This window comes from Triturus cristatus, chromosome 6 (genome assembly GCF_964204655.1).
Source record: "Triturus cristatus chromosome 6, aTriCri1.1, whole genome shotgun sequence".
NCBI lineage: Eukaryota > Metazoa > Chordata > Amphibia > Caudata > Salamandridae > Triturus > Triturus cristatus.
Genome location: NC_140589.1, coordinates 789,093,087 through 789,119,385, shown reverse-complemented (window position 1 = coordinate 789,119,385; position 26,299 = coordinate 789,093,087). Strand labels below are relative to the sequence as shown.

Genomic DNA, 26,299 nt, shown 5'->3' with positions numbered 1-26,299 from the left:
GGGAACATTAGAGGATTAAGTTCACTTAGACTTTTGAATTACATTTTAGGTTAGCGCCAACGACTCGTTTTTGGACTTGATTAGCAGATATTACTGAAGATATCAAAACAAGCGTGAAGGTACGTTATTGTGGTGATAATTGTGGTGACGAGTTCAGCATTTGCCTCATGTGCTCCGCAGTGTCTAATGCGGTTCTACATGGCTGTTTCTTTTTAGGTGAGAGATACAAGAATTAAGGTACAGAACCTTTATTCAGGATTTCTATTATAGCATGCGCCTCACGTATGGGAATGGTGCTATTACTAGATTTGTTCAATGCTCACATTTCTTATGTTGGCTATGTGGGTGTAACTTGTATATAATTTTTGTGGAAATGTTGATAATGAGATTAAAAACATGCAAAACACGGGATACAGCAGGTGTGATATTACACAGCATGTTTATTTCCTTTTGCACATGGAGGAATAGTGGGCTCTTTTAAGAATTGAATAAGTAAGTGTTTGTACTCCAATTATATTATTTATCACTTCCAGCCCTGAGGAAGTCGTATGGGTTAATCCCTTATAGACGAAACGCGTTGGGGAGTGGAGGAATGTTTGCAAATTAAGGAATTTGAAGATCCAACTTGGAAATAAAGAAGAAGAGAAGCCCACACAAATTGTTCTCTTTTTTGTTGTTATTATTAAGAGACTTTAATCATTAATTTTACGTGTGCTTCATCATAAGAAAATACATGATTCAATCATTGAGTGTTTTTGGGGTATGGGGTGTTTAACCTCAAGTTGAATGCACCGTAGTGTAAATTGTTGGGCGCACAGTTAGTGATTGTGTATTTTTGCAGGTAGCGCATTTTTTCCCTTGACACCCATTGTTATATATGGTAGTGAGAGAGATGTTGATAAAGAAACAAATGAAGTACATGTAGAGGTGAAGTGGCGAGGAAGCAGGCAAGAGAGGCGGTATGTAGAAAAAGAGAGAGACATAGGAAGTGAGGTAAAGAAAGATGTTGTTAAGAGAGAAGTGAAGTTGATAAAGGGGAGATACAGGGAGCTGAGACTTAAACAATGGACTGAGGTATTGAGAGAGATGAGTGAGGTCGAGATAGCTGAGGTAGAGGGTGGTGGGAGAGAGACAGAGATGTAGACCTAAACAGAAAGAGGGATATAGAGAGAGAGATGCTGAGGCAGATACAGGAGTGCCGAGAGAGGTATACTGAAAGACAGGTGAGATTTTCAGAGCTGAGTTAGAGACAGTAGAGAGAGATGATTGGGGTTATGTACAAGAGAGATGTAGAGATGTATGGCGTGAGGTAAATGATTAGGCGTAACATACAAGAGATACTGTGAAGTGAGAGAGGTGTTAGGCAGATGTGTAGGTGAGGCAGAGAAAACGAGGTAGATGGTGACAGAAAAGGTTTCACAGAGACACAGGGCTAGATAGAGAAGTGTGGTTCAGAGTGGAGTGGGGATTTAGTGATTGGTGAGATTGGCAGAGATTAGATAAAACAAGATTCAGAGGTGGAAAGGGATATGAAATAAATAAAGGTGATGTTGAATGAGAGAGGAGAGGTAGAGAAAGAGGTAAGGCAGGCAAAGGTGGTAGTAGTAAAAGGGAGGTAGAGGGAAAAAAGAGAGGGCTAAATAGGGGTGAGCAAAGAGAGAGAGATGCTCTAGTGACAGGTGAAGCAGTGAAAGAGGCAGATAGAAAGGGTAGAGAGTGGTGAGACAGTGATAGGTAGAGAGAGAGAGAGAGAGAGAGAGAGAGAGAGAGAGAGAGAAAGAGAGAGAGAAAGAGAGACAAAGAGAGACAGTGCCAGATGTGGATGTAGGCAAAGAGAAGGCGAGAGGTGGAGAAAAACAGAAAGATGAGAGAGAGATTCTTCTGACTGGCCCAATTACTTTACCAGGGGTCCCTAGGAAGGAGGCGGACCTGTGCAATTGCCCACTTTGCCAATGCCTTAAACTGCCTCTGATGTTAGAGTGCTGCAAATTAGATTAACCTTGTGACTAAATATTTATTATTCTTAATTCCACTTCCACTAACCCAGACTCACCTTGTGATGAAGTGATAAGGGCAAAATGGGGGATGCAATATTTTTGTAGGTCAATAGATACTTTGACTATGATATAGTTGAAGAATACTACTTGAAGATGATAGGTGAGAGGGTGAGAAGATTGTCTTGACATCAGTGAAAAATGTCATGGCTTTATGCAGCCTTGACAAGAATAAATGTCATGGCTTTATGCAGCCTTGACAAGAATTTACAATATGGTTAAAATTGTTGAAGAAATAATTTGAAGGCATATTACTAGAATTTCATGCAATGCAGGACGCCATGCAAAGTTGCTGCATTGCATGAACAATAGACTGCTGAACAGCGCCATATCTACTAAGGTATGGCACTTTTCAGCTCTCTATCTGCACTGGCACACTTGAGGTTGCCTAGCACCAAATCAGGAACTCTTACACCATGCTTCAAGGATGCCAGTGTTACAGGCAGGGTTGTTTTTGTGCCGGAAGGGATACCTTACTGCAAAAAAACAATTCTAAGAGGCAATTTCCTCTTGCTGTGTGTGACGCAGAAGGCTTCCGGTATAGAAAGAGGAAGCAACAAGCAGAAATAAAGATACTTCTCATTGCGCTTCTCTGAGGTCGGTGTACCATTATGTCACAATCCCAGGTATAATACCATTGGTAAATCTGGGACTGAATCAAGTTTCATGGGTGGATGCATGGGAAAGCCCACGCTCCACCCATGGAACTCCTAGCACAACAAAATGTAATGCAATGCAGAAAAAGCTGCTGTATTGCGTTACAATTCTTTACAAAGTCACGGAAAGCACTACAAATAGCCCCTTGAGTAGTTTGTTAAACTATATTTAAGGACTTGCGATGACTTGCCTCATGCAAGGACAATGTAATTCAATGTAATTGAATGTAATTCCTTAATAAATCTGGGCCGTAATGTAACCAAATGGGCCGTAATGTAACCAAATTACCATAGTTGGGTAGACTACCTAACTTTAAACCTGGACTGGAAAATGTGACCAGGTTAGTGAAAATGTATGCAAAGCTGCTTTTCGATATTATTGGACTTCACTAACCGGCGAGGGCCGTGCGCAAATATTTCTAGTACAGGGGGATTCACAAACCTCAAGAATCTATCTTCTGAGGCAGATAGAAGGAGTTACATTACGAAAAGCATTAGATCTGGATTCAGGCACTCTTTAAACCTTTGCCTCTCACCACAGAACAGCAGGTTTGTGTTATTTCATAACTCCCTAGCTCATCCAAAGAGAAGGTTTAGAATACTGGTATTTGAATTAATTTGTTTGATGTGTTCCCAGCTTCAGCATGATTTTTAAGCACATAAAAATAATAAATAATTCATGAATTGTATCTTCAGAATTGCTTTTTAAAAATATAGCTTCCAAAGTTTTTTTTCAGAAAAATGCGGTGGGAAATTCACCATTGTGCCCCCTATATTTTCAAAAATGTCTTGAATAGTGGGTAATCCTTTATACCAAAGTCAGAATATCCCTAGGAAAATGTGGACCTGTTGGCTCCACTCACTCGCTCAGTACTTACATACCATCACTATCTGATTTCACCAATATTGGTGATCTGGGAACCACATGAACAATCAGCATCAGATTGGGAAGGTGGGCAGTCGGGCATTGGCCGATGGGGCGGTGCCTAAGGGTTACCAGTGCCCAGTGCCCGGGCCGAATTGTGATCCAAATCCGACCCTGTGAACAATTGTAACTGTGTGTCAGTGCAATTCTATGTCAGAAGTTATATGAAACGGATGACCAACGTCTCATAATCTTCGTCTGCGGCAAATAATAAAAGCTATTTCATTATATATGCAGATATGAGGCCTTTCAGATCAGCAAAGCCTTTCCCATGTGATGTTGAGAACAAGTAAAAGGAGATCAAACTCATGCCTACCGGTGACTCGAGTCTACTGTGCGCCAGATCCAGCACTTCCGGTTTCTTTCCCACCTCCACCCTCTGCTTTTCGGCAACCTTGAGCTCTCCTCGCAGAGTCTGGTTCTCTTTGGTCAGGGCCTCCACCTGGTTTCGGAGCTCACTGTGGGAGGACGACCAGCGGGATTCGTTCCTCCTGAATTCCTCCTGGAGAGCAATGATTTGATGTTTCAGCATCTGTTGTAGAACAGAAGTGACATATGTACTTTTGTATTTAATGTTAGAAACGTGATAAATGCAAGTGTAGGTCAACTAGCTACATCATATTTTTTTCCATGCAAGCAAGCACACTCAAAGTTTTTAAGATCCTTTATGAACAAGCAGATGTTTTCACTTTTATCCTTACACAGACTAATGTTGTCACATTATTAGCCTTTCAGTAGGTGAGTGTCCCCGCGCTGTTCTGGTAAGCCATCAGTATACTTGTCGGCAAATACCAGCATACTGCGGTCCTCAGAATCCTCTTCTCACAGGTTACAGTATTGCGTCCTCTAAGACTCGGCTCTTTGCCCACTTCTGAGTAACTTTTACATGCGCCCTTTATGGCAATTGCTCGCCCCGTATAAGACTCTCTTTCAAATGTACGCAAATGATACTCAAATATATATATTGCAAGAAAACAACTTAGATTGAAGACCCAGCATTAGCAAATGCCTATGCTTCATCCTCATCCAATTCTGTATAAGAGAAAGCTTCCTGTGTAAAAATGGTGAAAACAATACATCTTATTACTTGGAGGGCATCAATTCTTCTCCATTTAATTGGCCTTATAGCCTATGTTCTGCTTCATCCAATACTTTGAAAGTAAAAAACTAGTGAATCATCAATGACTTAGACCTATCTTTCATCCACCAAATCAATGCCGTTATTAGGGGTATCAACTTGGAATTCTACATGCTATCAAAAATGCTCCTTAAGACCACTCATTGGCTTGAGTGGTCATGGGGCATCTATACTACTGTAATGTGATCTATGGAGCCCTCCCAAAGATGCTGATAAACAATCACCAAAGGTACACAAACTGAGCTCAACATTGTTCTTGAATCTGTAAAAGTTAGGCCGCATCAAACAAGTCTGGAAAACTGGCAGAGAGTAGCCAGTAGAAGCCAAGATGATTATATTAGCCATGAGGTCTTCTGAAGCAAAGGCCTGTCATATCTACAGAAAATGGCCCCACAATAAACAGAAACATGGGAACGAAAAAACATTTCACTTCTCTAGGGGTTTGCATCTCCCTGCAACCCAAAGCCTTTACCAAGGGAAATCATTTTTGGCCTACGATGTTAGCTAACATAAGAATGGACAGGCCTTTCTCTTCTAAACGTATATGCGATCAGGCCTTTACACTGTTAACACACTATTAAATCACACTCTAAGCATTAGTTCCTTATTTTCATATACGTGAGCAAGCAACTTGCACGTGCAACTCTAACATGACACTAGTTTTAACCTAATACATTGCATTACATAAACTAATCATTATGCATTTACTAAATACATTCACGATAATCTGCAACATTGCTCTTCACAAAAGCATTATTACATTTCTAATCACCTCTATATTAAACGATTCTAATGATACATTTCTATGGTACTCTTAGCCTACATCGATTAATATGCGGGTGCTGACTAACGGTGAATATAATGCACCCCTACAAATTTCAGAATAACATGAAGCTCTATCAATACACTCCCACCTGGACCTTTTTTCCACATCTCAACAACTGATACTGCATTGCCTATTCAAGTTTTAGAAGCAATGTGATTGATTCTTAGGAGTGTTGAACCTCAAACTAAGGAATGGCCTAGACACCAAATCACAGATGAACCAAATGACGTCTTGGTCAGGAGGAATCTTAAAACTGAAGTCTTCAAGAAATCATTGTCTTAATCCAATCTTCTGGATGTCAGGTTTGAAGAATGTAGGTTTACAGTCTTACCTAATCCTACTCAGCTGTAACAGTGTCTATCACATTCTTTTATACTACACGTTAATGCCTGTATAAAAGATCAGGTGATAGCCCATTTAGTGTAAAAATGATTAGAAGTAATTCGTTTTTCAATAAAACACCATATGATGTGGGTTAGGATTTTACATTCTCAACAAATGTACATTGGTTGGGTGCTGTTTGTCCCACCATCATACCCAAATGGACAATGGGTGTCTCTTAGCATGGTCCGAATCTTAAAAGTGGTAAGCCTATCATTGAGAATCAATATCTCCCTAAAATGAGGACTAAAGAGTGATTAAAAAGTTATCTTACACAACCTTCTTCCTAAGCCTGACGTAAGTTAAATATGGGTGATGTGGTTGACCGAGATGGCACAACAATACTTGTCTAAAGGCTGCATTGGTCTTGAGAATGAAACACCACTGGTGATGTTTTTGCCAACATAAAGCCAACAAGCTAACTACGGGAGATCTTGAAATCTGACAAATCCTTGTGACTGGGTCAGTACCTTGCCCCGGAAAGGCTAAGAAGCTCTGCCAGCTGACTGGGTGGCTGGCACCACCAGCCTTCAGGTTTCGGTCACCCCAGACGGAAGTGCTGGTTTTGTCCGCCTCTCACAGGGGATTAAAGAAGCTGTTCAGGAGAAAGGAGCTCCAGACTCCTCCTTGGTCCGATGCCACCCTTCCCCATGTAGGGGAGATGGCCCTGCCTGGTGCCTGAAGCCCTGCCCTGCAGAGACAGGGCCTCCCAGGCAAATTCCTTGGCTTCGCCCACCTCTCACTGGGGATTACTGGAGCTGGTTAGTCTTCAGGAGTCTCAGACTCCTTTCCGGCACGATACCACCCTGCCACAGGTAAGAAGTATGGCCCTATCCAGTGCCTGGAATCCTAGCCTTTGGATACTGGGCCTCCCAGGTGAAAGCGATGGCTCTGTCCTCCTCTCACAGGGGATTAAGGGAACTGTTCAGGCCGCAAGAGCACTAGACTCCTCCACAGTCCTACGCCACTCTGCCCTATGTAGGGAAGAGGGCCCTGCCCGGTGCAGGACCTGTACCGCTTCTTGCAGGGATCGGGCCTCCATTTACCCCTGGGGTTCTGTAAGTCCCCATTTCAAGAGCTATTAAATTGTAGAGGGAAGCGTCTTCCAGAGAAGGCCTGAAGGATGAGGGATGGGGTTGACTGGGGGCTTAACCCTCCGTGGCTCTCCAGATCTGGATTCCAGGAAGGTTGAAGGCACCGACCTAGGGCACCCTGAGGTGATGGACTGGGTTGATAGTCAATACCTAGGGCATGGGGCTACAGACTAGGGGGACTCTTGTGTCCCCTCAAGGTGTGGAGTGGAGACAGAACCCCATTGAAGGTCCAGACACTGGGCAGATACTGGAACAGGGTGGCTGCAGACCAGGGAGGAGTCTGGGGCTCTTGTAGGCTGAACAACTCCAATAATCCCTAAAAAGAGATGTAGGCAAAGCCAAGGCTCTTGCCTGGAAGGCCGGTCCCTACAGGCTAGGGCGTCCAAGGCCCAGGCTCCAGCAAGGTGTAATGCACTGACCCAGGTCACCCTGTGCTGATGTACTGGGGTGACATTCACTACCAAAGGCATGGTGGCTGTAAATTTGGGAGGACTCTCATGTCCTTGCGGGGGTGGAGTTGAGTTAGGACCCCCAGTAAAAGCCCTGCCACAGCGCAGGTCCCACAGCAGGGTGAAGTCAGACATGGGAGGAGCCTGGGGTTCCTGCAGGATGAGCAGCTCCTGTAATCCTCAGTGAAAGCCAAGTGAATCCAGGGCTCCAAGCACCATGCAGGGCCACCTTTCCTACTCGGGCCAGGGTGTGTTGGACTGTGGAGGAGTGTGATGCTCCAGTAGACTGAACAGCTAATGTTCCCTGTGAGAGGTGGGCGAATCCATGGCTTTAGCCAGGGAAGTCTGATTCTCACAGTCCAGTGGTGCCAGCCAGCAGGCAGAGCCTCCTAGCTTGCCAAGGAAAGGGTGACACCTCACCCACAAGGGTTTGTCAGGTTCAAGATGTCCACCAGTTAGCTTGTTGGCTTTATGCTGACATTTTATTCTCAAGACCAATCCAGCCAACAGATAAATATGGGTGTGCCAACTCAGTGAACCACTTCAACAGCCAAGCAGGGCTAATTGAAATTACTCCGAGGCCTGGTTATATTTTCGCACAGCCCCACTTATTTTTAGCTTGGCACATTTCTGTGTGGCAACATGCATTTTCTACCTCTGGCTTTGTATCTCTTACGAACTTAGGTGGCTTCTAGACTTTTGATCAGAGAACTAATATCCCTAATATCCTGTCATCAAGGGTTGATGACCTGTGGACTTTTCATATTTTTATGCATATGAACATTTTGATCTGAACAGTGATGTGAACATAATTGTACCATCTCTCCTATACCTCCCTTTGATCCTCACCCACAGTCACTTTTACAAATGTTCAGCAAAGGAGATTATGTTCCATTCCTTCAAGCATAGGTGCAAACACAATTGAAAACAGATCTCCCATTTGTCAATTTCTCCCTCTGCTATATTTGTTAGCCTCTCGTAATCTTAATTATGATCATAATAGTCTTGATAGTCAGGTAAATATCTGGTCACTTTTTACAATTTGAACTTTATTTTTCTACACAGCTTTAGGGGCTTATTACGAGTCTGGTAGTTCATGGACCGCAAGAATCGAGGAGGGCACAGTGGTGGCGATTTTCCGACCGCCCTATTAGGACCAGGGCAGTTGGGCGACCATGGACCACCGCTAATGCCAGGTATCAGAGATCCCTGGCGGTGGCGTGGCGGTCTTGAGGCTGCAATATGCTTGGCGGGCCACTGTGGCCCCGCCAAGCATATTACGAGTTTCCTCACTGCCACACTTTTCAAGTCGGTGCGACTGCCTCACTCCATGTGGATGCACACAGGAGGGCACAACATGAACTACAGCAGTACATGCCGTGCAGGTACTGCCTTTGACGTTCCCAATGCGGTGCCTATTTTATAGGCACCACCCCGGGAACACCAAAGAACCGCCCTCCAGACCAGGAGAAAACTCCTGATATGGCGGGCAGTTCCTACATGGGTTTGGCGGTGCGGACTCATAATGAAACCCTTAGCCTCTTCGTGTTGCAAAGTGTTCAGCCTCATGTCTGCCAGGGGCGTGCAAAAGTTGTTAAATTTCCTTCATGAAATTTCAAGAAATTCTAGGAAAAACAGGCAAAGTATGCTTTCAAATCAAAATGTATCTTGGTAGTATCTTCCTTTACTTTTTTACGTGACTGCACACGGATTATAAATAGAAAGTGTTGTGAGATACCAGGAGGAGGCTGTTTTCAGCAGACACTGTCTGGGCAAACCGCTATCCTGCAGGAAAAAAGCATGCACAATTGCACACCGTGAACTCTTGAGAAATTTCAGTAACATAAACCAACATTTGAGATTTCGTGAAAATTGATAACATATGTAAATTTTGCATTGGCCTCATCTTTGGCCTTTTGTGAACAGAGGAGACCTTGTTACATGCTACTTGCAATCTCTGTGTCTTAGCAGTATTAACAGCATGACCATGACACAGTCATCAGTCCTATTCCTTTCAGGTACTCACAATCCTCAGTAAAGCTCGAGCTGTTTGTTTGTATCTGCCAAGGGGCATCATCCTTTGTGCACCAGCTCCAAATAAATCACAATTGACACAATGACATATAACTATGCATGTACCTGGAACCATTCTCAGTTAGCTTGCCTCTCAGTAGGTACTTTAAGATCCTTACGCAGGTGGCACAGCCAAAAAGTTGGCGCTTCTCTCTAAAACATGACATTATCCAAAATGAAGGTGCACTCTCAATCCTAGAATGGAATCTTCTTTGCTGGATCCTGATATAATGTTTTATCTGAGCTGATTATATTTGAGATCAACAAGAATGTTTCAGGAGTTGTTCAATCAGGAGCGGCCAGTGCAGGTAAGCGTGGGAGGGGTGCGGGGAGGAGTGGAGTCTACAGATGACGAGGGAAAATAACATTTAAAAAAAGAAAAATACTAATCTTGCGCTCAGCGCATCACAGGCTCAGCGTAAGGAGGTGCAACAAAGAGAATTACTTTTATATTTCCTCGTTTTTTTTCTTCCTATGCGTGCTGCAGCCGCACGCATAGAAAGAGGAAAATGCCTTTAATTACTGTTTTTTGTGCGGGAAGGCATACCTTCCTGCACAAAAGAAATCATCCCCTCAGTGCAGGCACTGTTGCAAAATTATGCAAGGGTCTCTGCGCTGGCACAAAGCTGCTGGTTGTGCACCGGCGCAGGGTATCTTGTAGATACGGCATATTCCTGCCCTTTTATTTGTACACATGGCAGCGCAGCAGGATGGTTTGCTATGCTGCCGGGCATCAAAATATTGTAAATGAGCCCCATAGTCCCTTGGCATAGTCAAGATGGAAGAGCACTAATGTGAGGGTAACTTGAGCCTTTTACAGGAAATCAAGATAAGGCAAAATTCATCGCAAGGTTGGAGCTTATTTTCTGTGGAAACTGTTAGAAGTGTATCAATAGTATACTTCTATTACTCGTAACTGCACAGTTCATTCAGAAACGTTTGAATGAAGTTTTTTTTTCCTATCCCACTGTACGTGCTGAATATGCTTACTTGCAGTTCCTCATGCTTTTCATTGTCTCTGCTGACTTTTGCTTCTGTTGCTTTCTTTTCTAATTCCTCTTTTTCAATCTGAAGTTTTCTCATTTCTTCTTTTTTGAACTCCTCTAGGCGGCTTAGCTCATCTGCCTTAATCTTCTCCAACTGACCCAGTTTTGCCCTGTCAAATAATAAAAAAGAGAGAGAAAAAAAATTGACATAACATAAGATCAGGCGAAAGGACTGCAATCTGAAAGGCAATAGAAGAAAAGGCTCCAGGGCGTCCACCCCGTCCAGCTGCCAGACTATAGGGCAGCAAGTTGTTCCAGCTATCAGGGTTTTAACTTCTTTTAAAGGTTCTCCCCAAGATATTATGGTCTACCCAGGGCAAGAGGGTCTTCAACTTTTGGTGAGACACCTGATTTTTTTAAATGTGTGTGCAGAGGTGAAATGAACGACCCCCAGGGGAATCAACACTTTTGTTCCAAGCAGTACGGGGCACTAGAGCACTGAAGATGTTTGGCCTGGAAGCACTTCTCCTGATAGGTGTGCCATTTAGGTCCATATACTCACACTTTACTTATTTAATGCTCTTATATCTGTTTCTAGTTCATCTCAAATTCGGCATCTCTATATTCCACACATGCCAACAGACCCGGTCCAGTCGGGCAACTCCTGCTTTTTAAAACAAAAAATGGCTTTATTTTAGCTGCCTCCCGCCTGAAATTTGTCTTTAAAATCTCCCTCTTTACTAATTCCAAATGTTTATTGGCAAGTATGATATCCCATAAATAAAGATTTATCATTTGTTCATGGCTCAATGACTGCCTGAAACTATCTTTTCTGTATCATCTACATGAGACCTGGCATTCTTGGCGTGGTTTTCACCTAGCATTTTGCCTTCAGACCTTCTATTTTTTCTTACTTTTTTTTGTTGGCCTTAGGTCTCTGTGCACTTTACCACAGCTAACCAGTGCTAAAGTGCTTGTACTCTCTCCTTAAACCATGTTAGATTGGCTTATACCCAATTGGCATATTTAATTTACTTGTAAGTCCCTAGTAAAGTGGCACTATCTGTGCCCATGGCCTGTAAATTAAATGCTACGAGTGGGCCTGCAGCACTGATTGTGCCATTCACTTAAGTAGCCCTTTAAACATGCCTCAGGCCTGCCATTGCAGTTTGTGTGTATGCAGTTTTAAATTGCCAAGACCTAGCAAATTAAACCTTTTGCAAGGCCAAAACCTTCCTTTTTTTATACATATAAGTCACTGCTAGTGTAGGCCCTGTACAGCACAGAGGGCAGGGTGCAATGTATTTAAAAAGGAGGACAGGCACTGTTAGGTTTTACATGTCCTAGTCGTGAAAAACTCTTTTAGTTATTTTTCATTACCGCAAGGCCTACCTTTCCTATAGGATAACATTGGAATTACCTTACAGTTTATAGAAACTTGGCATTTTCTTTCCTTAGCCATTTGATGCCTGCAGCCTGTCTCGGTCCCATGACTGGGTGTGGGTGACAGTTGGACTTTTTGTATTCCCCCTAGACAGTCACACACAATGGGAAGATTAAGTGTGACTGGATGGGCCATCACTGGCAGGATGGGAAGGGGAGCTGGGCTTAGCCCCACTTACACTTGAGTAGGCTACGCTGCTACAAGAACTGCCACTCTGCTGGACTGCTGGCCTGAAGGAACTGCTGCCCTCTTGCATGGGTGAAAAAGATTGGACCTGCATCTCTTGAACCCAGAACCCAGAATGACTCCAAGAACTAGGGGCCTGGCTTCTGATAAGAAGCCTTTAGGCGCGGCTCCTCAGCTAAGGCGGAGGAGCGTCGCCCCACTGCTCTCAGAGCAGGTAAAATAAATGATAATAACTTAGTTATCATCATTTTATTTTTTGTAAGTCTGGGCTGGGTTAGGGAGAGGTGGGGCTGGTGCCACAGGGGGAGGAGTGGTTTGTGCACACTAAGTGCACATGACTGCTTGACCGGCTGTCTGGGACTGACCAAACAGTCAAGCACACATAGCATGTTCCCCACCAGGCTGTATTACACAGCCTGGTGTAGAACATGCTCAAGTTCCCTGTCCCCGTCTGAGCGCCAAATCACGTCACTCAGACCAAGCACAATGCTGCATTGCAGCGTTGTGATTGGCTTAGAGGAGCCTGGGAGCCCAGCTCGGTTGCTTCCTGCTGCTTTCTGGTTCCGGGTTGGAGCAACAGAGGAAATATGGCGGCCGGAGGCTGTGAGGGCAGAGGTAAGTGTTTTGCTATTTTTTTTATATTTTGTCCCCCACTCCCGCCCTGCCACCCCTTGTCCCTGCCAGCCGCTACTGGAAGCCTTAGGGACACAACAGGCTTCCAACAACCTTGCACCTGGACATGGACTCTGCCATCTGTGAGGCTACCTTGCAAAGTGGTGCCTCCCCTGTCCTGAACCCTTGGAAGTAGGCCTAAGGTGCTCTGCCAGCCTGTGTGGTTGCAGTGGAACCGACACATTTTTTCTGCTGTGGAGACCAAACCCAATCAGAACCAAGGCATCTTCGCTGCTGCATGGATTGGACATGTTGCAAAGACCTGCATCGCCTCAGATGTCCAATGGAAGTGCCACTGTGTGACGCATCCTCTGTGCAAGCCCTCACATCTTTTGTCGACTTCAGACTTGACGACCAAGCAGGACTTGGCGTTGCAGCCTCGCAGCTCTCCTGAACTAATGCATTTCCCCGACTGCGTGCCGCATCTTTGCCGCTGGTCTTTGCAGTGCAAGCCCTGTTGACGGGATCCTCGACGGCGATGCAAGCCCTTGCATCACTGCCTCACTGCATTTCGGAAACCCACGCATCACTTCAGCCGTGCAATGCATCTTTGATGCGGATCTTCGCAACGCTTCGCAAACCAGGATTTAAGGTAGTTAGTTCAGCTGGCCTAACTGGGGCCCTAAAGCCGGCCAGCGCTTCATCGCAATTGCCATGTACTTATGACTTTCCCCCTGTCCAACCCGACCCGATCCGCAGTTGGTACTTTTTGCTTTTTCCCCGCTATTTTCACTAAAAATCTTTATAAATTCATAACTCTGGTTCTACTGATTAATTGGATTTTTGTCATTTTGGTCTTCTTTTATTTATTAAAATAAGTTCTATTTTTCTCACTTGGTGTGGGATCCTTTTTGTGTAGGGTTTTTACTTTATTACTGTTTGAAATGTAGCACAAATACTATATACAGTGCCTCTGAATTAAGCCTGACAGCTTTGTGCCAAGCTACCAGAGGTTTGAACTTGACAAGGGCTCACACCCCAATGAACCAACAACCCAATTTCTCATAGTCTATAACATTTTACAGTTTGTGTTGTGCTTCTGTGTTTTGTTATTTTGTGCCAGAAGAAGAGGACACTCATGTTTTGACGCTCCTCGGAAGGAAAACTTCAAAGTAAGTCTCTCCCACTGCCATGGACATAGCAGTTTGCCAGGTTTAATTATAACATACCCTGGTGTGTGTGATCACCGGCAGCTGACCCATTTTTGACCCAGCCCTGCCAAGTACCATGCATCAGGGGTTAGACTGTCACATTTCAGCGCGGCTGTGCTCATCGCTGCAGTAAAATACATTAGTCACGCATCTATAGCACCTCGGAACCACCCAGCGAGGCATGCTCAAGGACGCTGCAGTGTGGTGTTTTTAAGCAGGCAGCGCTTTTTGCTGGCAGTGTGTGGAACTGCCCCAAGAGAATGCTGCATTAAATTCTGACTTCTCCATTGTGTAAGACTTTACATTTTTCATTTTTGAAATTAAGGCGTAGTGCGGACCGGGGCCTCACTCCAATCAGCCACACCCAGCCGCAGCTCAATGTCTCATATCACACGGTATCTCAGTGCATGTAATGGTTTGTGGTGCTAAAAACAGTTAAATCTGCAACGTTCTGCGAGTACATTCACCTGGATCCGTAGGCGGCGCTTTGCCGCTTGTTGAGGTTTTTTTGTCACAATTCTTTATTAAAATGTGTTCAAAAGTACACAAACATTGAATAACTTTTACAACTCAGCCCAAAAAAAGAAAAAACATTATGTTCATGAATAAAATATGCAATACAATGAAAAACTGGAGAAGATGGAGAAAAGAGAAAAAATTACATCTAAGAACAAACAAGAAAATAAAATTAGCACTATAATCACTGTTTCAAACATTGACAAAGTAAATAAAAAACAAGAATAAGAAATAGAGAAATATATAAATTCCGAACTAAAATCCCTTATGTAAACCCATGGACATCAAGAGTGTAAAATGTACACAACATTAGCGTTAATCTGTAAAAGGACACCATACACGGTTGAAATGAACCAAAAATTATCATTTTAATTTATAAATCATTTTCTCGATTATCTTCAAGCTTGTTGTTTTAAGGGCAAGGCCGGCACTCACTGTGACCACGCTACAGTGTCTTGACCTCTTGCCTCAGCCAGTGACAGACAGTCTCTTGTGACTGCGCCCGCCTCCACCAGTGCAGTGTACTGGCACCCCTCTCATCCATGCGCGACCCCTCAGTGCTGCTCTGTGCTGTCGAAGAGGCCGCGCGCTCACACACAGTGAGACGCAGGAAGTTGTTTTCCCTTCAGATACCCAGGCAGAGCGTTTCTAACCAAGCACATGTACGCACGTGCTTCTTTTTGTTTGTTTTGGTCCTGGTCCAGCGTCTCACTCTTGAGAGTGATTCAGCTTCTGGCTGCAAGAGGAGGCCCTCCGGTCTCCAGGGGCACAGTATTGCTCTGGTAAGGTCTCACATTACTCCTGTCTGGCAACTGGCAAAGTCCATCTTGTTGCTGTACTTAGTGCTTACTTCAGGAATTGTAGCATTAGGCGAGCACTCAAGGCAAGATCAGGAGTGGTGACAGACTCAGCCTGTCCAAAATGGCAGTCAGACGTTAGTGTGTCTTTTCTTTTTGGGGGTAGTAAGTTTTATATAGCGAACTCGACCCGAAGGTATCGGAGCGCTTTACAATGCACCAGTTGCGTTACACAAGGACACATTCATTTTTTAGTGGGCACGGGGAAATTTGGGGGCATATCAACAAGGGCTTTATCTCTGCTTTTTTGGCTTTAAAAGCCAAAAAAGGAGTAATAAAACTAGCGCCCTATCAACAACAGGGTGCTAACATGCAAATTTGCATGTTAGCACCCTTTTACTCTACGCTTCCCCTTGCATCTCTAATGAGATGCAAAGGGGGCGTTCCAGAGTAAAATAATAGGAGAAATGTCGCTAAGCGACATTTCTCCTATTATCAAGAATGTCGCTAACCCTGTTAGAGACAAAAAAAGCAGCGCTATTGATGGAGCAGGGTTTTTACTTTAAAACAGAATACCTGTTTCATTTTCGCATGTTATAACTAAAAGAACTACTGATTAATTATTAATTATTAAAAGTTTGTCAAATGTTGTCTAACAAACCTTATTAACAAAAGAATTACACGTGGGAATGCTATTGCATGGCTAAAATAATAAGTGAACTAAGTTGGTGAGCAAACTGACAGAAATCGATGTTGCTTATGTGATGTTATTTTGTTTGCGCTTATAGTTAATATGCATTAATAGCTTTTGATGTCGCAAATGGCTAGATAAATACACACACATAAGGGTATTAGCAGGGGAATAACACTGTATAATCATTTTCGTGCAGTAATTCTGTTTTATGTTTATTTTCACTTAAGTTGTCAAATGTGGCCTACCACAAGATGGCTACCACCCGCAGCCTGCATTCGAGTAGATGGAAATTTACAAAAAGGCTTTGCTCTGCCTGTGACCTTGCACCTCCGATGAACTGAAAAGCCATGAGCATGATGACAAGTCCAGGAAATCTGCCTAGTGCCCCTGGAAGATGGAGATGTTGCAATTTTGAAATATTGACTTCATGAACTTATAATGATCCCACCATTTGATACAAATTTACCCAGTAGAGACATCCGTAGATGTATCGAATTAGTCATGGACATTCAATTTTTCTGTTCATTATTTGGGACAATCTATGTGTGAGAAAATCTTGCACAATATCGCAAATGTACCAAGATGACATTATTTCCGCCATTCATCCGTTCTGAACAAAGAATTGTAACTTTATAGAATGTAAATTTTAGTATAAATACTAGTAGGCTAGAGAGGTCTAGCGCCACTTCTTCCTGAGCTGATGATCCGAGGTCCCTATGCTGACGGAGAGGACGATGACTCTACATGACGGCAGGAAACTCTAATTCTTCTACAGAGGACCGGTTCTGACTTAGGATCTGACATTTAGACAGAATAGGTAAATATGAGAGAAATGAATTTGCATTTAATTGGCTTTTCTTACAATTTTAGATAAACAAATAATTCTGTTTGAATTTCTGTGTCGGGTGATTATTTCTGGTCATGTTTATTGAATTTATTTGTGTATTCTTTGAAATGTTTTCGCTAGATTTCTAAGCAACTAAGCAGATGCCATTGACCTCAAAGTACAGGCAGATCGGATAGTTGTATTTTGAAAGTGTTTCTCCTTTCAGGGCACGGATAGAGTGGTTAGGATGAATGTCGGTGAAATGGGCCCCACAAGCGTGTGATGTGTGTATGCGTGTGTGACTGTGAGACTGCTCCGTCCGTGGAAGTAGAGGGGATTCGTAAGCTCCGATCTGCACCACTAACCGCGGTTAACGCTGCTTTTTTACGTCTGGTATTTTTCTGACTTAGCCATGATATCCTATGGAAGGAGGATATCATGGCTAAGTTTGCCTGTCCCTATCAACAAGGTAACGTGAGATTATCGCTGGGTTTCCAGCGATAATCTCACGTTAGCCACTTAGCATGAGGATTATTATCGCTATTGAGATAAGCGTTGCTAATAGCACGCTATCTCAGCGATAAAAATTCACGCTAGCCGGCGATAATTATCCTAGCGCTAAGTGCGCTTAGAGATAATTATCGCCGGTTGTTGTTGATATGCCCCTAAGTGATTTGCCCAGAATCTAAAGATGTGGAGCCAACGCCGAGACCCAAACCAGTTCAAAAGTCGGCCGCCCTGACGTTAGGCCACAACCTCTCATCCTAAATGGCCTGTCTGCAATGGTTATTCCCCAAAATCCAGTCCCGATGTCCTTTGATGAATTATAGCGTTCACCGATTCCTATTAGACTGAGTCACAATTGGGTTTGAGACTACACTCCGATGGTCAGTCTGATGACCGGCTCACCCCTTCAGTTTTAGGTTTAATGGCATCTCTTCTGCCACAGTCTGCCTTCCCACTCAGACGCTGTGTCAATGAGTTGTGATCAATGTGTAACTAAACCACATATCTGGAATTAAATATATCTTATTGCTGTCTCTGTTATGTTTTAGACACTTCTGGTGTGATACCTAAACAAACAGAAGCGTGAGGATATGAACAATATGAAACTCCATACCTGGAACATCCGAAGTAGCAAACAAAACAGTAGCTGCAGTCCTATGTCACTAATTTTCTACCGACTTTCTTTTTGCACGTGCTCTTAACCCTGCACTTTGGCAATAATAGACTGTTTTCTCATAATGGAATTTCTAACAGAGCACACACTGCAAACTGAATTCTATGTAATATTAATTGTATTTATATGGTGCTTACTACCCCTGATGAGACATCGAAGCGCCTTTCGCACGCTACTTCGGAACCCAAAAAGTGATTAGTCGTACAGTGATATCTATGCCCAGGATCACACAATTTGGTGATATGGAGAACGTACGTGTGAGATGTAGGTTTCCTGTGGCTGGAATGCTGGGGTGTTTAATTGAGTCTGTAGACCAAATGTGCCCATTACCCCACTCTTCTCATGTGCTTTTATCTGGTGAAAAAAGTGGACAATATGTCCTGTGTGTGGGGGATTGCCCAGGTTCTCCAGGACACGTTGGGGCATATCTACAAGGCGGCGCTAAAAAATTATCGCCGCTTTTGCGGCCGTTTTCGTCCGAAAAGCGGCAATAATGTTATCGCTATATGAGCAAGGTCACGCTATCGCGTGAATCCTTGCCTTAGCGCCTGTTTTCTGAACGCCCAGCTTTGCATCTCTAATGAGATGTAAAGTGGGCGTTCCTTCCTGAAATAATTGGAGAAATGTCGTTAACCGACATTTCTCCAATTATCAAGAGAATCGCTAACAAGCATAGCGATAAGAAAAGTAGCGCTAACCTTGGTTATCGCTACTTTCCTTACGCCTGCTTTTGGTTTGACTTAGCCATGATATCCAATGTAAGGTGGATATCATGGCTAAGTCTGCCCTGCCCTATCAACAAGCTATCGCCAAATGTTGTGCGATTATCGCTGGATTTCCAGCGATAATCGCACATTTGGCAGCTTGCGCCAGGAATTTTATCGCTTTTGAGATAAGCGTTGCTAATAGCACGCTACCGCAGCGATAAAATCTGGCGATAGCCTGTGATAATTATCCTAGCGCTAAATGCGCTTAGCGATAATTATCACCGGTTGTTGCTGATATGCCCCACTATTCTTAAGAGCATTGTATCTCCTTCCAAACTGTTTAGGTTTGTATAGTTTATTAAAAAGAAATCGTATGCTCTTTCTTGTCAGATTAATACCTCTACCCTTTTTGAGAAGTTAAATGCCTTTACTGGTGAACGCAGGGATGTGAATACTGGAGTGGCATCAGAAAATGTAGAAATGTAAAGAAAATCTTCAGATTGACTTTTAACAATTCAATATGTCTGTATTTATGAAAATAATAAGCACATGCTTGTAAATTGCTGCCACCATGTGTGCCCTTAATATGGCAACTCGACTGTCTACAGGTTAATCATAAAAAAATAGAGGTAGTTTAGTGTTATACAAGCACTTCACAGTAGGGCATCAGTTTTAAGGCTTTAACTAAACAATGGTATTGCCCAAAAATGTGCATTTGTTGATGTTTTTAACATTACGCAGACATAGCTGCTTTGTTCCACTCCTAATGAAGTGTCACCCAAAATGTCACAAATAAGACTTTTAGAATGTCTCACATAAGCATATTTCACACATTAGCCAACCCAAACCTTGACAGCTATGCTGACCCCAGCAGCAGTCTCCTGTTGCCAAACTCTCAGAAACAATTGCAAGTAAATATTTAATTGCAGGTAAATATGTAAATTGAGGTTTGAATTACAAGCGGCTAAGTACAGTTTGAGGTTTAGCAGCTTTTTTGTAGCAAAATGTGTATTTGCTTAGGAAGCAAAATAACATGGATTGACGACGTACCAAAAAATATCAGCATTTGCTTTCTTGGCTGCCCATGGATGCAAAACAATCCATTGTGAATGCCAGATTTTCTTGAAAATTAACTATGTGCTAGTCAGTGGGAGCTACACAGCTACCGAGCAGTTACCATGGCAGCGCGGCTTTGGTTCTGTACAGCTCGGTTTGCCCGACATAGAGATATTTTGCGTGGATGCCAACTCGCGGGCAGGCTTGGGCCTGCCCGCTTCCTTACAGTAGCGAGTCATCTCTATCCAGAAGCACTCAGCTCTTGGCACAGCATGAGAATTTTTCCGTCACTGGACCCGAACAGCAAAAAAAACACACAGGAAAAGCAACACAAAACTAGCACAGTATTTCCAGCTGGTGGCTCCACTGCATTCTCCTAAAACAATCATTTGCTTTCAAAAATGTCTCTTGGTTTATTATTTACTTACAATTCGCAACGAACTAAAACCGTGTCTGCAGTCTAATAGTTGCTCCTAAATAACTACCTGCAACAATAGACCTGAAGTAACTCAAGCTGACTTTTATTTCTTGTTTACAGCCCTGGTCTCCAATTCCACTATGCAACTTTGTTACTTTATATCTACTATGCTGCTGGCTGTTCTTTTTCGCAGTTTGTATGTTTAACCTCTTATATGTACAGTATTTACTATTTTCACCTTTACTTGCTTAACTTGTCTGCTTCTTGGTATACAGCACTGTGATACCCGGACTGGTCATGTTCGCACTATATAAAACTTTTCAAATAAAGAAAAATAAACACAAATCACACAAACCGTCTTTAACAAGATGCTGCATCGTTAAAACATGGTGGAGTGTCCTAATATAGCCTTATCGCCCGCTGCCTAGGGCTTTACCGGTTGTTAAAGGCCCAGAACCCTATGGGGCACTTCGAACATTCCGCCCACTAAAGGCAGAATGTTCTAAATTCAAAAGGGAGAAACAAGAAGGAAACATTGGAATGGTGGAGCTCCGGGCTTATACCCGCCAGTATAAGCCCCAAGCTACTCCTGCGTCTTCTATGGAGTTCTCAGCATTCCAATGTTCTAATCTGATTTAATGTTTCTTAGGTGAATGAAGAGTGCCTGCACTAGGCTAGATCAAACTCCATAAATTCTATATTCCAGGTCCTTCTCCTACATGAGAAGAGCTTTGGGCAAGGTTCAGTATCCTTAATCCACCTGAATAACTATTCTTATAACACTTTCAGAGAACTTTATTGCTCATAGGACCTCATTATGAGCACTCCAGTAATTGAATCGTCAATAAATCTGCCCCATTATGAGTTGGACCACAAGGGTCTACTTAGAAATGGGGTTTACTTGGGGAATCACATTTAACACATCCGACTCCCATTTTAATTCCTCATTCAAAGCCGGGTTTTCACCTTGGATTTTCATATTGCTGTGAGCAGCTGGTATCTTTGGAGGAAACTGTGCAGTGCTGAGGGATTACCGCACTATTTGTAACTCATGTTACCGGGCCCATTTGAGATTATGAGCAGTTTGGAATTAGGGCCTGTGTTTATTTCCCGGTCGATCTATTTAAAAAAGACTCTTCTTAACTTAGTGAAGCCAACCGATGACCTATGGATCAGAATCCCATGAAAATACTCTGCCTTGCTGGCAGAACCCTCAACTGCATGACCCAGTGAAATCAAGACCCTCTTTGTTGAAGCTGGCTCAATTCCGCAAAATCACACCTTGAGTTCCCTACGGTTTTCTTGCACAGAGAATTAAGACAAATTATTGCACAATTAATAACAACTATTGCAATGTACAGTAAAATAGTAAAGGTAAAAACTAAAAGCATAAAAATAAAGTAAAACAAATAATAAAACCAATACAAAGGTGTGTTCATGCAACCTCTATTGGTAATGCTCCCAAGATGAACCTAAGGGTGCACTTTTTTGGGTGAGAAATTACATATAGTTCCATACCATTAAATGCAATGTAAGGAATGTGGCGTCTTTGGCCCAACAAGTAAAGGTTCTGATTAATCAAGGTGATCATATATAGATGGAATGTGTATTCTTATGTGTGTGCAAGCGGCGTGTGAATGAGCTATGATGCTCTAACTTCTCCAGATATAAGGGAGCCAAACTGATACTGTTAATGCCTGAGTGAGACAACAAAAAGACCTCAGCCAATTTTCGAATACAGTTATAAAAAAACTAGATGATGGATTTGTTTTGGCACCAGACATGCGAAATGTTTTGCAACGAGAGAGAGTGTTGCATGGTTTAGCTGAAGCAGAACTGTCTTTCCTTTAAATGTAGGCAGATCCTTAGCACACAAAGGCTTTCTTGGGCTTGTCTGACCTTTCAGAGTGAACTCAAATAATCATCCAACAGGTTTAGCAATACAAACAATAACTTTACAAGAGTTGAGACTGATGCCAGCAAGAGAGGCTGATTGCTATTGTGGGACTGAGACACAAACCCTATGTTACTGCCAATCCAATTGAAGAAGCGAGCCCACACTGGTGCTAGCAGATGTGATAAAATGTAATCTCCCACAGATTTTTTATTTTCAGTTTTTTATTTGGGATATTTAGAGCATGTGGTTACTTGAATATCTCCTGGCGCTAAGGAGAAGAATTGTAAGTAAATGATACTGTAAAGTGAAACATTTACTAAATTACAGGGTTTTAAGCAACTTTCTAAAGTTCAACAAGTTAGTTTGGGCTCTCAGGCTTGGCCCAATGCAAAAGAGGGAATACCTTTGCCTCTGTGCCCGTGCCGTAATATAGACACGGGTGCGGAGGCAAAGAAGCTGGCAGGAGGTACATAAAAGGTGTATTAGGGCTGTAGTTCTAACATTAGTAGGAAACTAAGGTGAAAAAGAAAGAAAAGGAAAAAAGGGGGGTTCCAATAAAAATCTCTCCACCTGCCAATTCACTATTCTAAACTTTATTCACTGGTGGAGGAGGGATGATTAAAACATGAAAAATAGGACAATGGTAACCTTGTTAGTTGTCAAATCAATCAGGTCGACATGTTTCAGCCCTATCGTGGTCACCTTAGGGGTATTGGATCGTTTGAGTAGCTAGAGTTATCCCTTGGTGAAGAAGCACCTACGTAGTAAGGTGTAGAAAGCCCCAATAGATTGGGTGAAGGATCTGCCCTGTTGCAGAGTTTTCTTCACCTTGGGGACCTGGCACAAATGGGCAGATGAGACGCAATGGATGCTATCTCCCAGGGTGCTCACATTTGGCCACCTTTGATTAGTAAAGAGAGGAAACTTCTCCTTACACAACACTGTTTGATTAACTTTTCATGAAAATCCTTTGCTATAACACTTTGTGGCCCGATTGAACATTGCTCACTTTCCTAGCACATATGGCATAGTACACTTCTCTCTAGAATTGCTCATTTTGATCCGCAAACTGCTTTGACTTGACAAGGACTACAGCAAGTCATATCTAGAAGCTTGGCAAGTACAAGAAAGAATTCATGCAAGAGCGACTGAGGTTAGAATACAATTGAGCAAAACCTCTAGTAATGCACAAAGATTGCCTAATGCATATTTGCATAAAAGGGAGCATGGTGGTGTAGCTGGGCCAGCTGAAGTGAAATATACCACTAATTCAATAAGAAATGTACCACTGCGCACACCTACAGAACTATGGGCATCATGTACATAGTGTTTTAATGGTTTCAAGCCCTCATATTCAGTATATCTAAGGGTTTGATATCGCCACACACTTTTTAGATGTACTAAACCCATTTAACGATTCAAAAAAGTTTCCAAATCGTTAAAATGGGTTTAAGAAACATTAAGGAATCGGTATTTGGAAGGAGCGTCTTAAGGGACCACTGCTTAATCTTAAAAAAAGCTGGTGTACGTTTTAATTTTATTTTTTCAAACGCAAAGGAAAAAAGGCTGCATTAAAAAAATGCTTTATTTAAAAGCTATCACAGACATGGTGGTCTGTTGACCCCAGCAGGCCGCCATGCCTGTGACTGTAGCTAATCGTAATAGGTCAAAATTTGTGATCTACCTCATTAATATTTATGAAGTTGGTTGAATTGCAGCCCACTACGATATCTATTTTGCATTTTGTGAACTGACCTATTAATACATAGGTCAGTTTGGTGGCTGGGCATTCAGGACTCTAAGCCCACAAGGTCACGCTGCGGGAGGGGGAGGTGCAGGAGACTGAGTGCCCCAAGTGCTATATAGTGCATTATTTACTCCCGCAGCATGAGACACTCTGCTTTGTTGTTCGGTGGCTGGGCATTGAGGATTCCATAGCCCACAAGGCTGCGCTGCTGGTTGAGGAAGGGCAGGAAAAGGAGTGTCCCAGAGTGCTAGGTAACGTTTTATTTACTCCTGCATCATGGGGCACTCTGCTTTGTTGTTTGATGGCTAGGCATCCAGTACTCCATAGCCCAAAAGGTCAGGATGCTGGAGGAGGAGGGGCAGGAGGAGGAGTGCAGCCAAGAATATATAGAGAGCATTATTTACTCCTGCGGCACAGGACGTGCGAACAGAGAGCCCGTTATCGCCCGGAGGAGGCTGGGCTTGGCTGCCCATCTTAGTTCAACAACTAGGCCGCGCCAAAGGCCCATAGACATCAACCAATGCATAGAGCATCCGTTGGAGAAGGTACTGATCCTTGACTCTAGGCAAATCAAGGTTAATCTGGCCAATGTATTGTTTTTATCTGTCTGGCATTTTATTTAAGGCTTTCAATTTAGTTGCATAACTCGGTGGCTACCAGATATTTACTTGATGTTTGTTATATATTAGACCTATGGGGAAATAGAAGATTCAGGGCAGTGGGGACAAAGTTAAAGCACTTTTTGCTACTGCAGGTTCTACATTGGACTCCTTCCTGGTAGCTGAAATTATCGCCAAATAATTTGATTTGGCGGAAAGGTGGTTATCTCTAGATCGAAGTAAGTTACTGACTATTTCCCCTCCTACCTTTCCCTCTCCACGCTTTGGTGCCACAAATAGTCATACCATCATTGCTCAAGTGACTGGTGCACACGATAGGAGGGCTTTGACTTTTGTGTGGGAATGGTATGAACACTGATTCCTCACATACTAGCGGGGGGGTCCTTCTATCAAGAGGAATCAACACAGTAAGGGTCCTTGTAACAAAAAAGGTAGAGCCCTCCAAGATTCCAACTAAAGATTAATTTATCAGTGCATGTAGCCTTAACAAACTGGAAATATGTCTGCCCACCATGTAAGTTAATGAGGAAACCTATAATCTCAACTGAGCCCTGATGCTCAAAAAGTTTAAAACCCTGATTGATCCTTGTGTAACCCCCTGGTGGAGAAAATATTAAGTTTGGCGCATGAAATTACAAAATTAGCCAACCGTATTTAAAGCACTCCATGGTGGGGAAGATTGTGGGTGCAAATTCTGCTCCTGTACCATCAGAACATGCATTAGGGTCTGCCTGTACCCCAATGGTTATTCCATCTGCTGATTCTATTACTTCTAAAGGCAAAGCTAGATCCACCGAGGGGGGAAGTTGCAGCAAGGTGCTATGAAGCCCAAAAGGTTCGCCCCAGAAACTATGACCATAGGACTGCTGCCATTGGGGGATGCCACCTACCACCTCATCTTAACCTTCCACCTAACTACTGCATCTTTGTAGCAGTCTTAACAAACATTCCATGTCAAGATTGAAACTCAAAGTGACCTGAAAAATAAGGTGTGTCATTGGTTAACTAGTAGCTCTGACTGCAGTATCTCGGAGTACAACAATATTCTACTTGTTAGGAGAGTTGCGTGGATCAGTCCTGTGATCAAGCATTTCAGGGTGAACTTTGTGGTAATAATTTGAAGGAATTCTAAACTGGGCGGCCGGCTAATCTCGTATAAGGCTCAACATGCCTATTAGAATCTACAGTATAAACGCATCACTAGCTTGCCTGTGGGTTATTTTTATAGACCTTTTTCTTGTACCCATATTGTTAAGCCTGCACTGCTTCCTTAATATACTGAGCCAACATTTCAGACAAGCATCCCCACATCTAACAGATTTCCCTTTATTGGGTCCAGAGGAAATTGAATGACTTTCTAGTGACTGTTCTTAGCCCTCTGAAACAGAGAGTCAAGCTGGGGTATGCAGCAATTCGGAAGGGAATATATATACTGCACTTGCTAGAGAGGGAATGTGAAGATATGGAACGACCTGAGTCTGCAAGAGAAACTGCAGAAATGATGTGCATAGACATTTACAATAGCACAAAAAACCCACTTAGGCCGAAATCCACCTTTGTCGCCATTACATCTATAGACTCAATAGATGTGTTTACAGACTAGATAGTAAAAGATCTGAAAATATTATCAGTCAAATCCAGTGCAGAATTTTTTGCACGGGAATAGTCGAAATGAGAGAAATTATGCAATGATTGTACAAAAAAAATGAATCGTAAAGATATAGTAGTGCGTCTGTCCGACATGGGGGGCAACGTAGTACTGTGGCCACTAGAAATGTATAACGAGGAAGCTATGCTTCAGTTGAT

General features: G+C 43.0%; 1 protein-coding gene across 2 annotated transcripts in view; it reads right to left on the bottom strand.

Annotated features, from left to right (window-relative positions):
* The window catches only part of LOC146817881 (uncharacterized), a 415,767-nt gene that overhangs the window by 102,141 nt on the left and 287,327 nt on the right, over positions 1-26,299 (bottom strand). For both annotated transcript variants that reach the window (XM_085611368.1, XM_085611369.1), the window contains exons 11-12: positions 10,587-10,752; positions 3,952-4,167 (exon numbers count right to left, since the gene is read on the bottom strand). In XM_085611368.1, coding sequence (XP_085467494.1) covers positions 3,952-4,167; positions 10,587-10,752 — 382 coding nt within the window. The remainder of the gene's footprint in view (positions 1-3,951; positions 4,168-10,586; positions 10,753-26,299) is intronic.